This window comes from Fusarium flagelliforme, assembly GCF_020744385.1.
Source record: "Fusarium flagelliforme strain FIESC 12 MPI-CAGE-AA-0113 chromosome Unknown B0J16scaffold_1, whole genome shotgun sequence".
Taxonomy (NCBI): Eukaryota; Fungi; Ascomycota; class Sordariomycetes; order Hypocreales; family Nectriaceae; genus Fusarium; species Fusarium flagelliforme.
Genome location: NW_025763503.1, coordinates 8368548 through 8383141, shown reverse-complemented (window position 1 = coordinate 8383141; position 14594 = coordinate 8368548). Strand labels below are relative to the sequence as shown.

At 53.7% G+C, this 14594-nt stretch overlaps 4 protein-coding genes across 4 annotated transcripts; 2 read left to right on the top strand and 2 right to left on the bottom strand.

Annotated features, from left to right (window-relative positions):
• Nucleotides 1-1123: 1123 nt before the first annotated feature.
• On the bottom strand, nt 1124-3972 carry B0J16DRAFT_48094 (uncharacterized protein). The gene has a single exon (XM_046133921.1). It carries the CDS (start codon nt 3551-3553, stop codon nt 1238-1240), a length of 2316 nt encoding a protein of 771 aa, XP_045990683.1. The 5' UTR covers nt 3554-3972; the 3' UTR covers nt 1124-1237.
• A 3042-nt stretch (nt 3973-7014) lies between these two features.
• Nucleotides 7015-7798, bottom strand: B0J16DRAFT_360614 (CoA binding domain-containing protein; the record flags this gene model as incomplete). Its single annotated transcript, XM_046129709.1, has 3 exons — nt 7444-7798; nt 7242-7381; nt 7015-7212 (listed from the first exon to the last, which is right to left on the bottom strand). The coding sequence occupies exons 1-3, from the start codon at nt 7538-7540 to the stop codon at nt 7015-7017; spliced, it is 435 nt and encodes a 144-aa protein (XP_045990682.1). The 5' UTR covers nt 7541-7798.
• Nucleotides 7799-9252, top strand: B0J16DRAFT_331505 (S-adenosyl-L-methionine-dependent methyltransferase). The gene is made up of 2 exons (XM_046126598.1): nt 7799-7862; nt 7933-9252. Exons 1-2 carry the CDS (start codon nt 7849-7851, stop codon nt 8831-8833), a joined length of 915 nt encoding a protein of 304 aa, XP_045990681.1. The 5' UTR covers nt 7799-7848; the 3' UTR covers nt 8834-9252.
• A 355-nt stretch (nt 9253-9607) lies between these two features.
• Nucleotides 9608-9925, top strand: B0J16DRAFT_258392 (uncharacterized protein; the record flags this gene model as incomplete). The annotated part of the gene is made up of 1 exon (XM_046123181.1): nt 9608-9925. The coding sequence occupies one exon, from the start codon at nt 9608-9610 to the stop codon at nt 9923-9925; it is 318 nt and encodes a 105-aa protein (XP_045990680.1).
• Nucleotides 9926-14594: the final 4669 nt, after the last annotated feature.

The following is a 14594-nucleotide window of genomic DNA, read 5'->3' as shown; positions in this document are numbered from 1 at the left end:
TCAAGGCTGCGCGGAAGCTATGGCAGAAGCACTTCAAGCCACGAAGCGAAGAACTCACGCCAACTTCCCAAAGTTCAAATATCGGACAGATGGAGAATCCCTTTCGGCGGTTCAAGGCTCAGGCAGCAGGCGCTATTCATGATCAATTCCGAGACGAATTTGACGACTTCATCAGGGTTTGTTTGCGCCCTATCAACATTTTGAATATTTGCTAATACATAGACCAGGCAACGCCTCACATAATCGGCGAACAATCAGCTTTAGATTGGTGGCTCAAGCCGGCACGCCAGTTCGTCTATCCGAATCTGAGCAAGATGGCTAGCACAATCTTCTCGATCCCACCAATGTCAGCCGAGCCGGAACGGGTTTTCTCAGGTACAAAGCATACTATAGCGCCCGAGCGCATTCGGCGAGGAGCAGAGATGGTAGAGATCACCGAGTGTTTGAAGAGCTGAGTGAGGATTTCACCAGGCAAAGAGCGGGCAGTGTTAAGTGGCATATTCAGGAATGCTACACATGTTGAAGAGGCAGCAGCAATACTCGAAAATGCCCGAATAGAGGCAGATCAAGATCCTCGAGAGGATACATTATACTTTAAGAGTAACTAGGGGTAGGTACGAGCTATTCCGAACCCTGTCTCCGGCTATCTAGTACTACTAATTTAATTGGAGACTGTTACATACACTGGGTTCAGGTTTTCCGCCAAATTACCATATTTACAACGCTGTTTCATAAACATTGAAACAAAACCGAAACAGAGTGCAAGTTTCACTAAAACAAGCAAAACAGAGGCTAGGTTTCAGTCTCAATGTATAAATCCATCACTGAGAGGTCAACCCGGACCCCTCCAACCATAATAGATATATATTATATTACATATATTGATGGTCTTCGTAGTTCGGTCAGAGACGAGTGCAAGCGGCCCTGGGGTCTGGATCGGTTAGAACGAAGCATCTGCATCTTACCGCAAAGGACCTCGACATTTGGGCCAAAAAAGGAGCATCATTGATGCCGTTCTTGCCGCAGTGCCGGCCACTAAGTTAGTATAAACTATGTTCTAGAATTCTTTGCTTCGGTAGGGTTACCAAGCGCCGCAAAGCAACTCCGACAGCATGTACAATCATGATTACCCAGGTCTAGTCCCCGCATCCTTCATCTCCGTAACCTGCTCGGAGGCTCCAGACGGTTTCATGCACCATACTGTTGAGAAAGAGGAACAAAAATAGAGCAATGGCTGCTACACTGACTGCAGGTGATATTGTCGGAAACCACGTTTCCGGTTGTAATTCCCAAGTTCATCTCCCTGCCGTCTCCTCTTCTTCTCGGATACCTTGACAAGCTGGTTGTGTTTGAGGTTTGGACGAAGGGTGGCGCGGTCGAAGTCGATGAGCATGACGCGGCGGCGCTCGTCGTTCCAAAGCCGGTTGGCCTCGCGCTCGTCGCCGTGGTCGACGCCCTCGGCCCAAACGGCCTGCGACGAACGCCGCACTTCCGCCGCTAGGTCCGCCGCGCCAGCGCCATTGCCCGCGGCCACCATGTTCTCCATCGTCTCCCCGCACCACGACATCAGCATCATGTGGAAGACCCTGGCCCCGCCAGGGAGTATGTAGCCCCGGTCTAGCTGCGCGAGTCCCAGGTGTACTGGTACCACCTCGCCCTGGATCCTGTCGAGCCGCGCGTAGATCTGGCTCTCGTGCTCCAGGCGGCGGGGATGCGGCAACAGCGTTCCCTTTCCGACAAACGTGTACCCGTACGGCGCCAGCTCCAGCTTGAAGAGGACGCCTGTCGCTCCCATCTTGCCCCAGCCGTCCAACGCCTCGCAGTCTCGATACGGGTTCTTGCGGAGCCGCTCGCCCACGAGGCGGGCGAACTCATGGGCGTCGATGGGGTGCCGGGTGCCACCTTCAGCGGACCGATGCGAGAGCACGTTGGGGCAGTTGCTGTCAAGATCCAAGCCTCTCTTGAGGCCCAACAGGCAGGCCTGCGTGCAGTATTGCTTGGCAGGTGCCGACTCGGACATCTCGGCATCCTCCTCCTCCTCTCCCCCCTCGGAGCTGCCACTCGATGGGCCTTCTTTCCGTTTGCTGACGTCCGTCCTTGCCCAAGATCGGGATAGATCGCCGTCCGGCCCGTCGTCTTCTTCGTCCGCCTCGTCTTTACGAAGCACTGCTGTGGACCTGCAGGACGGCCTTGACCGCAACGAGACCTCTCGGCTGGCCGGGACCGCGCTAGACATGAACTCCGAGCCTTCAGTTGCTTGCGACGACGACGCCGAAGATGAGTTCGTACCCTCCGCCCCTAAAAGACGCGCCGCATCGTCGTACGGCTCCCTCCATTTCTTCAGTGCTGCCTCAGCCTTCCGCGACGCCGCATCGAGTGAAGCTCCTTTGAGAGCTTCAGATCGGAGACTCAATAGGCAAAAGCTAGCCAGCTGAGCCGCTGCCGTATAGGACACCTTATCGTCGGCCCAATCCCCGTCTGACGCTTCGCCCACGTCCTCATCCGGCACGCACGGATGACAATACAGCGTCTGCGGGTTGGCTCGATCGATGTGAAGGAATAATAAAGACTCGCCGGCAGCAATATAGCCATATGCAACCTCATACCTTACCATGTAGTCGAAGACCTGCGTCAGCGCCATGGCAACCAGTTCTTCCGCCCTGTTTTGTCCCCGAAGCTCGGCATCGCTCAGAGACTTGTTGCTGTTGATCCGCTCCATTACCTCCATAAACAGCGTCTCCTTCGCAACGGCCGGCTTCAGGCACTCTAACGCCACCTTGTGGGCTGCCTTGTAGTCGTAGACGAACGCTAGGCTCTCATCTCCGCCCAAGCGTGTACGGACACCCGCTCCGTCAGGTTTCGTCGGCGGAGGCTTGACTCTCTGCTCGGACGCCACTCGCTTGTTCGGTCTGGTCCGCCGCCGTCGCTCCGGCCTTTCCTCGCTCAGGTCCTCCTCCCCAACCAGAACACCATCGCTCGGTTGCGTGAAATCCCGGATGTTGTTGCTGAATCGTAGTCCCATACACCGATATTCCTTGCACAGCTCCTCGTCGTCCCAGACGGGACGCAGAATTTCCCAGACAGGATCTTCCACAGCAAGCTTCTCAAAATGATCGACGGCATTCTCGTTGCCTGCCCGTTTGCGATGGATCGTCGATCCTAGATCTCTGGTCGTACTCTCTTGATGGAAGAGCCGCCTCTCCCCACAGACCCTCCTGATTGCTTCAAAGTGATCTTGTCGCTGGGTGTTCGTGAAACTGGTCCAGGGACGAAGCCACTTAGGATGGTATTTACCCTCGACCTTCGTGAATCCCGTCGAGGACTTGGGTTTGTCAGCGAGGGCGAGTTTCTTGTAGAGGTGGAAGTGGCAATTGTATAGATATTCTTCCAGTGTAGTTCTCTGGTTCTTGCGTCGCTCTGCCTCCTCTCGTGCCTTTGCTTCTTCTTTCTCGCGTCGCTCTGCCTCCTCTCGTGCCTTTGCTTCCTCTTTCTCGCGCCTGAGCTCCTCGTTCTCGCGCTGGAGCCGCTCGATCTCTCGAAGATGGTCCGACATCGCGTGCACCGTATGGGACGCCCAGAGCGTCTCGGCTTCGGGGTGTGTGGTGTTGATTTCGGAGTTTTGAGAGATGACCCCGGGCTAGTTGCGGCCTCAAATGTTAAGGACACTCCGAGGTACCCGCGTCTGCCGTTGTTTAACCGATTGGTTTCTCAACAACAAACAACCCCGCTCTGGGCGACCTCACGGAGGCAAGTCGGTTCGAATCCGGACGAGAGAAACCGACTTCAGCGTCTCTCAGCCTTTTTCCTTTTTCGGCGGAGTAAAGTGGTCTGTACGTCATTCGATAGGCCCCAGAATGGGAAAAAGACAGGCCAGCGTGTGAAGGGTGTCTGGTCGATGCGGAGGCGAATGAAATGGCTCGACCGTCAGCTATACGCGCAATTCGGGTCAAGCTCGGCATGACCTAATGACAGGTCCATGGTTTACCGCATTTAGAATGTGTTCGCTTATCGATAAGGACTCCAGTTACGTCATTTTAATACCAAAATCCATCAACCATGACACCACTTCCTAAGTCAGCGAACAGGGGCACGTGGCGACTGATAGGTGGGCGCCCGGACGCCCATTAATCCTTGGGCGCCTCCCCCAAGGGCACAATATGATTGGCTCAACATATTGTGCGTGATGACAAATAATTTCCACATCTCCGACCAAAAAGGCTTTCAGAATCAGTACAATGCCACTAACAATTACGAAACTTTTGCAGCAATATGACACTGTTACTATATAACGAAGCTTGCTATTCTAATTAAGTATCTACAATCAGAAAATAACTACAGCTATTTTGAGTTGGGCTATATAAGGGTTTCCAGTGAGGAATCGTTATGTGTCTATGCCAATCTCGAGGGAGGCCGAAGAAATTCGTCGCTATAGCGGAAATAAGAAAAATACCATACCTCGAGGAATTCAGGATTATTTAATCCCTTTTCTAATTGATATAGGCCGTAGCTTGTCTTTTTCCCTCTCATTTTTTAGATCAAGTCTATCGGTCTAATTCATAATAGCCGCAAAGACCTCCTGTAAAGCAATTGTTGTGATATATGTACCATCACTAGGCTTAGTCAGGAAACGCGCCCAGGCGCCCACCTATCAGTCGCCGGGGCACGTCACCCCAATTCTCGGCGAAATGCCATTTACCCCAGCCTCTGCAGTCCTCGGGTTCACGAACCCATCTTCGACAGCTCCATTTGAGTCACAATTCTCATATGAGTTTCCTATCCACAATCGTTTCCAGCTATCCTATGTATTTACCGGTTCTTAATGATGCACAGCTACCTACGACTGGGCTGGTTGGATTGTGTTGAAATGGGAAGATTCAGGTTTTCTTAATTCATTCAAAATATGCAGTAGGAGAACTGCTGTTTATATACAGGCACCACCTCCGTGGAATGTTCCACCTTGTTCCACACCTTGCCACCGACTTGGTCGTCTCACATTTGTGATCTCCAACAAGTTCATGTGTCGCACTGAGCGTGCTTAAATGGTTAAAGTGAATGTAATGAGCAGCAGCAAATGTGTTGATTGATTGTTCTCTTAAGTTGTCTCTTGTGCGGGGCATTCCATTCCGCAGAGTTAAAGTATACAGCTAGATTACTAAGGCAGTTGTTTCCTGAGGCCGTGAAGATCATGCCTATCCTGCGACATCATGTGATTTCACCAAGGAAGGAGAGTTCAGGTCCTGCCAGCGTACACCATAAACGGCGTGATTTATTGCGAGGTGTATGAAGAGCATACGGACGTTCACACGAGATCGTGCCTGTACATAAACGGTGGTTCCCCTACTACACTTTTAGGGTGAATTGAGCAACTAGCATCTTCTCATTTCAACACGCTTCTACGTTGCGCTGGCGATATGTTTCAGCGCCCACAACTCGGATATGGTCCCTTTGTTCTTTGGTCAGCCGGCGGAAAATGCCGTGTACCTTCTTCGGGTGAGCTGGGCATTCGGCGAAGTTGGCGCTGTGCGGGCTGAGGCAGTTGGCGCATTGCTCGGGGGAGGTACAGTCCCCGGAGTCGTGGCCGGCGGCCTTGCCGCAGCGTTTGCACAGGGGGAGTCGATGGCAGGTACGTGATGGGTGGTAGTCCAAGCATACATTGCACTGCCATGGCCGGTCGGTTTTCTTGATGAGTCTTGCTGGTCGGCTGCTGAAGAGGCGCCAGTATTTCTTGACTGGCTCCTGGAAGGATACAAGTAAGGTCTTCGTTAAGGGGTTGTCAGGTTGGTGCCGCGCGGGCCGTATGTTGACGGGTTTCTGCCCTGTCTGGATTTCAATTTCTTCGTCCACGGCTGCGTCGCTATCCGCTTCGTTGCCATAAAGGTCGGTCAGCTTGCAGGGGTAATCTGAGACTAGGTAGGTAAACCATTCCTGTCTAGTCTCTATGGCGGCGGCCCCTAAGCCGGTTGCCCATTCAGTCTGTCTCTGCACGAGGAGGTCGCGGGTGGTTATGTCGGCGGTAAGGACGGCCCATCCGGACCTGACTTGGAGAACTCGCGGGATCTTGCGTGGATCCACTCCGAGTTTCCGGGATATATGGGTCCGGATTGCATAGTCCTTATGGGTCCTGGCCGGAGATTCGGCGTCCAGCCGGATGAAGACGCGGAGATCCTCTCGGGGGTGGGGCGCCTGCAGTCGGTTGTCCCTGGCGATGAGGGGGCTGTTGTTGTTGACGTTGTTGTTGATAGTGTCGGGGTTGGTGGGCAAGCGCGTTGTTTGCAGCAGGAGGCGAGGCCGCGACGATGCTGTAGGTAGGCGCCGGAGCAGATTTGGCGTCAGTAAGCGCCTGATTCCAGGAGTCCAGGAAGCTGTCGGCAAACTTTTGGGCGAATTCCCGTTCGGGCCCAGTAGTGAATTGTTTCGCTGCTTCCTCAAATTTAGCGCAGAAGACCTGAAACACCTTCAACTTGGCATTGTACTCCTCCACACGGTCGCGTGCGAGCTTCGTGGCTGCTTCAAAAATGGAGACTGGTTGCTGTACAGCAGTCGAGGTAGGGCTCCTCCCGTAGCCGCAGCAGTAGAGATTGCACTGAGGCGAGGACGGGCGGGACCCCAACAGGGCTGTTTTGCAAGAGGGCAGTGCGGGCTCCTCGATTGAGATTGGCAGGAGTATGGATTCCCAGGTCAAAAAGGTCCGGGACAATAGGCGGGCAGGAAGGTGGCGGATGCCATCGCCGCCGCCGTGGGCTGCGCGAAGCGCAGGATTGTGGTTGTTGTGGTGCACTTGTTAAGGAGATTGGTGTAATTAGGGCTACTTTCTTAACATCTGCATGCCAAGAAAGTAAGATGACAAAGGAAGGTTTTGATTGGCTTTGTGTGACAGGTTGGCTTCTCGGCCCACCGGGTAACTCGCAAGGTGAGAGGGCGGGAGCATGCCAAACTTAGGTTGCTCGTGAAATATGATATGACCATCAAACTACGTGTTCTTTGGTCATGATTCTCTGCCCTCCAATCGAGCTCTTACAGCTTCCCAGCTGCTTTCAGTCCTCGCTCACCATCCACTAAAGTGCACCACCCTTCGTGACCCCGGCCGCCATCGCCAGCCACGACTGCATCGAATCCGCCTTGCTCATTGGCAAACTTGAGGACGTCATCGTCAAAGCTACCAGGCTGCAGCCACGCGTACGGGATCCCCAGCTCCTTTGCCTCCTGGAGCACCTTGAGGGTTGCCGAGGGGGAGTGATGACTGTGATGGACGTCTGTTTGGGGTTGGGAAGCGCCGCGACGCTGGGGACGGTTGGATGGTCCTTTTCCAGAGCAGAAATAGTTGCCGACCCCGGATTGATGGGAGTGACTGGCAAGTCATGATAGAGATACCAGGCAAAGACTATTCAAAACACTGTCAGCCCAACACGGCCTTGATGAGTAGGTTATTGACATGGATCGGACCTCGGTGGCCGAACTTGGCGGGGTTTGAGCTAGCACCCACCACCGCGAAGGCGGAGGACGCAAAGAACTTACGAACAGTGGCTTCGGTGGTCATCATATCATAAAGTCGGCTGAGCACTTGGCTAGCAGGATAGGTTGTGTCTTCGGCCGTTCAGGATTGTCAATCAAGGGTGCAGGGATTCAAGGGATGGTGTAGGTTCCGTTATCACCCACGCCGCGCTGCGGGGCAGCGGCATACACCGATCGATCACTCCATCAATCTTGAGTGCTTGTGTCATGTGTAAGGCCGAAGCCGCAGCTGCGAAGTATAAATCAGTCGATCCTGCTGGTACATCTTTTTTTGTTTCTTGAGCGACTCTCCCGAGTACAGTAACCCTTGATCAATCAGCCATCGTGACCGTGACAATGTCCATTTATGGGTAAGTCATCATGGTCAAATCAATGCATCTTCTCCTAAGAGAATGCGCAACTGAACTGACGCCACGGCAGGAGGGCAACTTTCTCTGCTGCAGGATACGCCGCAGCCAGGCCCACGTATCCTGCAAGTCTGTTCAAGACAATTCTGGGGTATTATCATCACGATGATCCTCATGGTACGCTGCTGGACTTGGGTTCTGGCCATGGAATTGTTGCTAGGGAGCTGAGCCCCCGCTTTGCCAGAGCCATCGCCATTGACCCGAGTGCTGGTATGATGCAGCAAGGAATGCAAGCCACTGCCCAGTTCTCCAAGATCTCGTTCCGCCAGGGCAGCGCCGAGGACTTGTCTTTTCTACCCGCGCACTCGGTAGACATGGCTGTAGCCGGCGAGTCAGCGCATTGGTTCGACTACCCCAGAGTCTGGCCAGAGTTGTCCAGGGTAGTGAAGTCAGGCGGCTCACTGGCCTTTTGGGGGTACAAGGACAACATCATCATTGGACACCCGCAAGCCAACAAGATATTTGAGAGGTTCTGCTACAGCGAAGGAGATGTGTCGCCCGGGCTGGAAGGGTTGAACCAATATTGGGAGCGTCCCGCGCGAGACATCCTCCGGGGCTTGTTGGCGGATGTCAAGCCCCCTGAGTCGGAGTGGGACAAGATCAAGCGAATCACCTACAACGTTGACAAAGACACGACTGAGGTCGCAGACCCAGAGACGGCCTGGATGAGGAGCAAAATCAATCTCGGACAGTTTGAGGCTTATGTGCGGGCCTTCACTGCGTACCGGGGCTGGATGGATGCGCACCCGGACAAGAAGAGCCGTGCCGAAGGTGGTGAGGGAGACATTGTGGACATCTTGTTTGACCAGATCCTGGAGGCGGAACCCGAGTGGAAGGCACAGGGTGATCGCTGGAGAGATATCGAGGTTGAATCAGTCTGGGGCACGTACATTTTGCTGGCGAAGAGGAAGTGAGGACGAGAACCGCGAGGTCTTGATCAGGGCGGATATTCCGCCAAGACTTGATGAAAGTGATCGACAGCCACGCAACAGATATTTATGCAAATGCAATGAATGGCCTACTCAAGTATTAAAGACAGAAACTGGCTCCGTTTCCGCTTCTCGGCCAATCACAGCCATTTGTTTTCAACAAGGGTACGACGAGCTGAAACGGGGCCCGTTCCTGTTCCTGCTTGTTTACAACCATCGCGAAACGGGGCCCGTTTTCGCGTTGCGTTGGTTCGTGCCAACCGTGTAGACTCCATTCAACTTCCAACTAACACCCGCCCCTACTCTCCTTCGAACAGAACAATCTTTACAATCTTTACAATCTTTACAATCTTTACAATCTTTACAATCTTTACAATCTTTACAATCTTTACAATCTTTACAATCTTTACAATCTTTACAATCTTTACAATCTTTACAATCTTTACAATCTTTACAATCTTTACAATCTTTACAATCTTTACAATCTTTTAGTTAGGGGAGGGTAAAAGCCGGCGCGGCCATGAGCGTTTTTGCCGCGAAATGGATGCGACTGCTGAAGAGACCCTGGTCCAAGGTGGAGATTCCATCGTCGCGACGCGTCGGTATTCGAGAACTACGAAGCCGACAGCAAAACTACAGGAAAAGCTGCGGGCGGCCGAGAAAAAGACGGACACGGCAAGGGATATATGGTCACAGCAGTCGCATGAAGGTGGGAGTGAAGGTGAGAACGGACCGGCCGACATGGCTGGAGAATCACGGATGATGGGAGATGCGACGGGCAACGACGCGTCGCTCATGCAGACCATGCTCCGAGGGATGCTTCAGGAGACGTCAACCCATCTGATGGATGAGCAGAAGAAAATGCTTGAGAGACTCTGGGATGCGTTGATGGGCAATCAACGAACGGCGACGCAGATGATGGGCGAACAGCTGGAGATGATCCGACAACTTCAGCAAGAAATCCAGGCGATCAAAGCGCAGGTAACCGAAGAGTCGAAGAAATCAGATGAGCTTAGACGCATGCACGAACAGGCCACGAGGCAGCTAAAGGTTATGCGAGAGCAGACGAGTGAATAGATTAGAGCCATGCGTGAACAGACGAAGGAGCAATTGAAGACCATGCGTGAACAGGCTGCGAGGGACCTTGAGCAGATGCGAGAGCAAGTCATGAAGGAGCTGGGAAAAACACATGCCCAAACGGCAGAGGAAATGAAGCATATGAAGGAGCAGCTGAACATGATGGCCGATAATATCTTTAGCGGTGCTCAGACGAGCCCACAGCCATCGTATGCAGATGTAGCACGCACCCCGCCCACAAGCCAGCCGAGCAACGTCCGCACCCTCTCGTCCATGCGCACGACACCATCCTCATTCACAGATACCCTGTTCTGCACCATTGACACATCGTGGGTCAGCGAAGAGGATAAAAGCAAGGCGAAAGTTGGGGAAGTCCGGCAAGCGATTGAAGAGAAGGTACGGGCGAGGGAAGGCGGCCGACAGAGCTGGAGGTGTGCAGCCGTGATGAAAGACGTGAGGAACGCAGACCGCATCAAGGTGGTGTGCCGAGACGAGGCGGAGATGCAACTTGTCAGAGAGGTGGCAGAGAAGACTGTTGTCAAGGGCGCGAGAGTCCCCCGAGACCAGCTGTATCCGGTCAAGGTCGATGGCGCAAACAGAACTGCGGTGCTGGATTCATCCGGCGAGGTGCTGCCAGGTGCGGCGGAGGCACTGGGAAAGGAGAATGAGGTGACGATCGCCAAGATGCACTGGCTCAGTGACAAGGAGAATGGTAAGATGTACGGATCGATGGTGATCTATGTCACCAAGGCGAGCGATGCGCGACGACTACTTGAAGAGAGGTACTTCCACCTTGCTGGCGAGTCGGCCAGCACCAACGTCTTCGAGCGGCACCAAGGTCCGGCTCAGTGCTACAACTACTGGGAGACTGGTCACAAAGCTTTTGCCTGCAGCAAGACACAACGGTGCGGCAAGTGCGCCGAGACGGGTCATCGCCATCGCGACTGCCAGGCGTCGAGCCAAAGTGTATTCTGTGTGGAGGGCCACACGAGTCGCTGAGACGAAACTGCCGAGTGCGACAACTGCATATCACGGATGGATACTAATCTCCAGATCCTGCAGCTCAACGTGCGGAAGAGAGACGTGGTGCAGCTGAGCATGATGAACGATAGGGACTTGCAAGACTATGCAGTGCTGGCGGTCGCCGAACCGTACGCGCTGAACATTGAGGGATCGGTGGTGACGACGCCGAACAGCCACAGAAACTGGATCAAGTTTATACCGACAAAGAGACACGAGATGCAGTGGCCGATTCCGAGCATGCTCTGGATCCGCAGCGATCTGGAGGCGGAACAGGTGCCGATCCCTTCGGCTGACCTTACGGGGGCGATACTTCGATGGCCCGACCAGGAGGTCTTGGTGGTGTCAGTATACGTGGTAGGAAAAGATGAGGATGCTCTACGCACGGCCATAAGACAGCTAAGCACGACTATCGCAAGCTTTCGCAACAGCACAGGGAAGAGAACGGACATCATCCTGGCCGGCGATTTCAGCCATCACGACCAGCTCTGGGGAGGCGACGAGGTAACAGGCAGGAGGGAAGGTGAAGCGGGGCCTATCGTCGATCTCATGGACGAGCACGGCCTGATCAGTCTTCTCCCACGCGGGGCAAAGACGTGGGAAGGGCCGGGTGGTGAGAGCCCCATCGACCTGATGCTCGCATCAGCTGAGCTAGCAGAAGAGATGTTCCACTGCGGTATACACCCGACCGAACACGGGTCAGATCACAGGGCCATCCAGACGGGGTTTGATCTCACGACGCCTGAGAGAACAGCAGGCGCGAGGCTGTTGTTCAAGAACGCACCGCGGAATGCGATCAGGGAGAGAGTGAGGGGTAAGCTCGCACCGCTTCCGTGGGACGGCGGAGTTCAGACACAAGCGGACAGATTGATGGAAGTGGTCCTCGAAGCGATTCACAAACTAGTTCCACGATCAAAGCCGTCACCATACGCGAAGAGATGGTGGACAACAGATCTCACGAGGCTTCGTAGAACATACACCTTCTGGAGGAACCTGGCGAGGGCTCGGCGTCGGGCTGGTCAGCGAATCGACAGGCTAGAAAGTCGAGCCAAGGAAGCATCTGAAGAATATCATGACGCCATCAGAAGGCAAAAGAAGGCCCACTGGGATGACTTCCTCGCAGACGGCACCAACATCTGGCAAGCCGCCAAGTACCTGAAAGCTGGAGGCGACATGGTCAGCGATAAAGTTCCTCCACTGAAAAGAGCAGACGGAACGACAACGCAGGACAGCGGGGAACAGGCGGAAGAACTGCTCAGCGTATTCTTCCCACCACTCCCAGAGAACATAGAAGACGAAGGTCTACGACCGCGGCGCAGAGAAGTGGCCATGCCAAACTTGACAATGGAGGAGGTGGAGGAGAAGGTGATGGAAGCCAAGGCGTGGAAGGCGCCCGGAGAAGACGGACTGCCGGCGATGGTGTGGAAGCAGCTGGGGCCAGTGGTGAAGGAACGGGTGATGCAACTGTTCCACACATCACTAAGCGAAGGACAACTGCCTGACCAGTGGAGGAGCGCCAAGATCATCCCGCTCAAGAAGCCGGACAAGGCTGACTACAGAATCGCAAAAGCATGGAGGCCGACCTCGCTGCTGTCGACTGTGGGCAAGATCCTTGAAGCCGTGGTGGCGGACAGGATCTCATATGCGGTCGAGCAGTTCGGACTCCTACCCACCAACCACTTTGGGGCGAGAAAGCGACGATCGGCGGAGCAGGCATTGCTGCTCTTCCAGGAGCAGGTCTACAAAGCATGGCGCAACCGTAAAGTGGTTAGCCTGGTCAGCTTCGATGTTAAAGGGGCCTATAACGGTGTGTTCAAGGACAGATTGCTGGAAAGACTGGAAGCACGGGGCATCCCCAAGAGGTTGGTGAAATGGATAGATGCATCCTGCTCCGACCGGTTTGCAACAATCTTAGTAAACGGCTATTGCTCGGAGCGACGGAGACTCCCACAGGCCGGACTGCCGCAAGGATCACCGCTATCGCCTGTGCTCTTCCTCTTCTTCAACGCAGATCTCGTGCAGAGCAAGATCGACTCGAGAGGGGGCTCGATAGCCCTTGCTGACGACTACTCGGCCTGGGTCACAGGCCCCACGGCGGGGGGCGAATAGGGACGGCATACAGGCCATCATAGACCGAGCACTAGCATGGGAGAGACGCAGCGGAGCGACGTTTGAATGTGACAAGACGACCGTCGTCCACTTCACACGCGTCACCGAACGCATCAGCCATAGGCCGTTCATGATCAAGGGAGAAGAGGTCAAGCCGAAGCAGGAGGCCAAGATCTTGGGAGTGGTCATGGACACGAAGCTCAGGTTAGGGAACACATGGCCAGGGCCGCTACCAAAGGTCTCTCGGCAGCCATGTGTCTAAGGAGACTGAAGATGCTATCACCACGTACGGCCAGACAGCTCTTCGTGGCGACTGTTGCCCCGGCGATGGACTATGCTTCCGTCGTCTGGTCGCATGCGCGTGGTGAAAGGGAGTTGAGGTGGCTCAACGGGGCACAGAAGATAGGTGCGCAGGCCATCACGGGCTCCTTTCGAACGGTGTCGACGGCAGTGGCCGAAGCGGAAGCCAGCATTCAGACAGTATGCGAGCGGCATGCTCAGGCGGGCACGAGATTCTACGCTCAAATAAGTCAAACTTTGGGCATCACCAAACCAAATGTGGGAACGCCAACAGTTCATGATCAACCATGAACTCATAAGCATTTTTTCTATGAGGGATATACGAACAGTCAGCTAGTGGATGGCTGATCTTGTCAGCAATTGCATTAGAGGTGATGATATCTCGTCTGATGTATCGTAATAGACAAGCAGTGGTAGGCCAAAGACTGTCGAAAAGACTTCTTTTCGACGACAAATTCACGACTTCCTAAGTCAATGCCATTCTGCATAGGGAACGCACCACAGTGTATCATTTTGAGAGTGCCTAGTCATATATTTTGTACTTTCAAGTGTATGTCCAGTTTTGGATGCGGAAAGCTAGGACCTATCTGTAATTACAAGCGCCTTGATATCGTTTATGTCCTGAAATAAAGCCTCATTGAATATGGCAATTAGCATTCAAAGGCCTTAATTAGCAAATATCAAAGGCAATGACTACGGCTCATAGAGGACTTTTAAGCAAACCATAGCACCAAGTCTATAAATACTTAAACGTGGCCTAGACATTTTCACAAAGCACTTGATGAATCACCAAGAATGAGTCGCTGCCGTCATACATGCTGGCTTAAACCCTGGAGCTTGGGCTGGGCCCTTCGAACGCCAATGGCGAAGATCTTGCTCCTGAAGACCTCTCATGCCGTTGATATCTGACTCTAGCTCGAAAGATTCGGCGTCTTTACCGAAAAGAAACGCGTGGGCAACAAGGTTAAGAATGTGGCCGTAGCAACGCATGCGACGGGCCTTGATATCAGCCGGCCGGATCGAAGGGTCAAGCTGCGGGTAGAAGTAAGAGAGACAGGTATCGTTCGTAGTCACGTTATCAGAAATGACCGTGCTAACCTGTCCTCGGATATCCCACAGTTAAACGATTTCAAACAATGTCTCGGCAAGATTCTTACTACTGTGGATACCTAGCTGACGGCGTAGAGCGAGCAGCCTGGATTGTTGGTTCCCGAATTTGTCGATGAAGTGTGCAAAAACT

Excerpts from the sequence above, each read along its gene's own strand:
- B0J16DRAFT_48094 (XM_046133921.1), bottom strand. The coding sequence starts at position 3,553 with ATGTCGGACCATCTTCGAGAGATCGAGCGGCTCCAGCGCGAGAACGAG.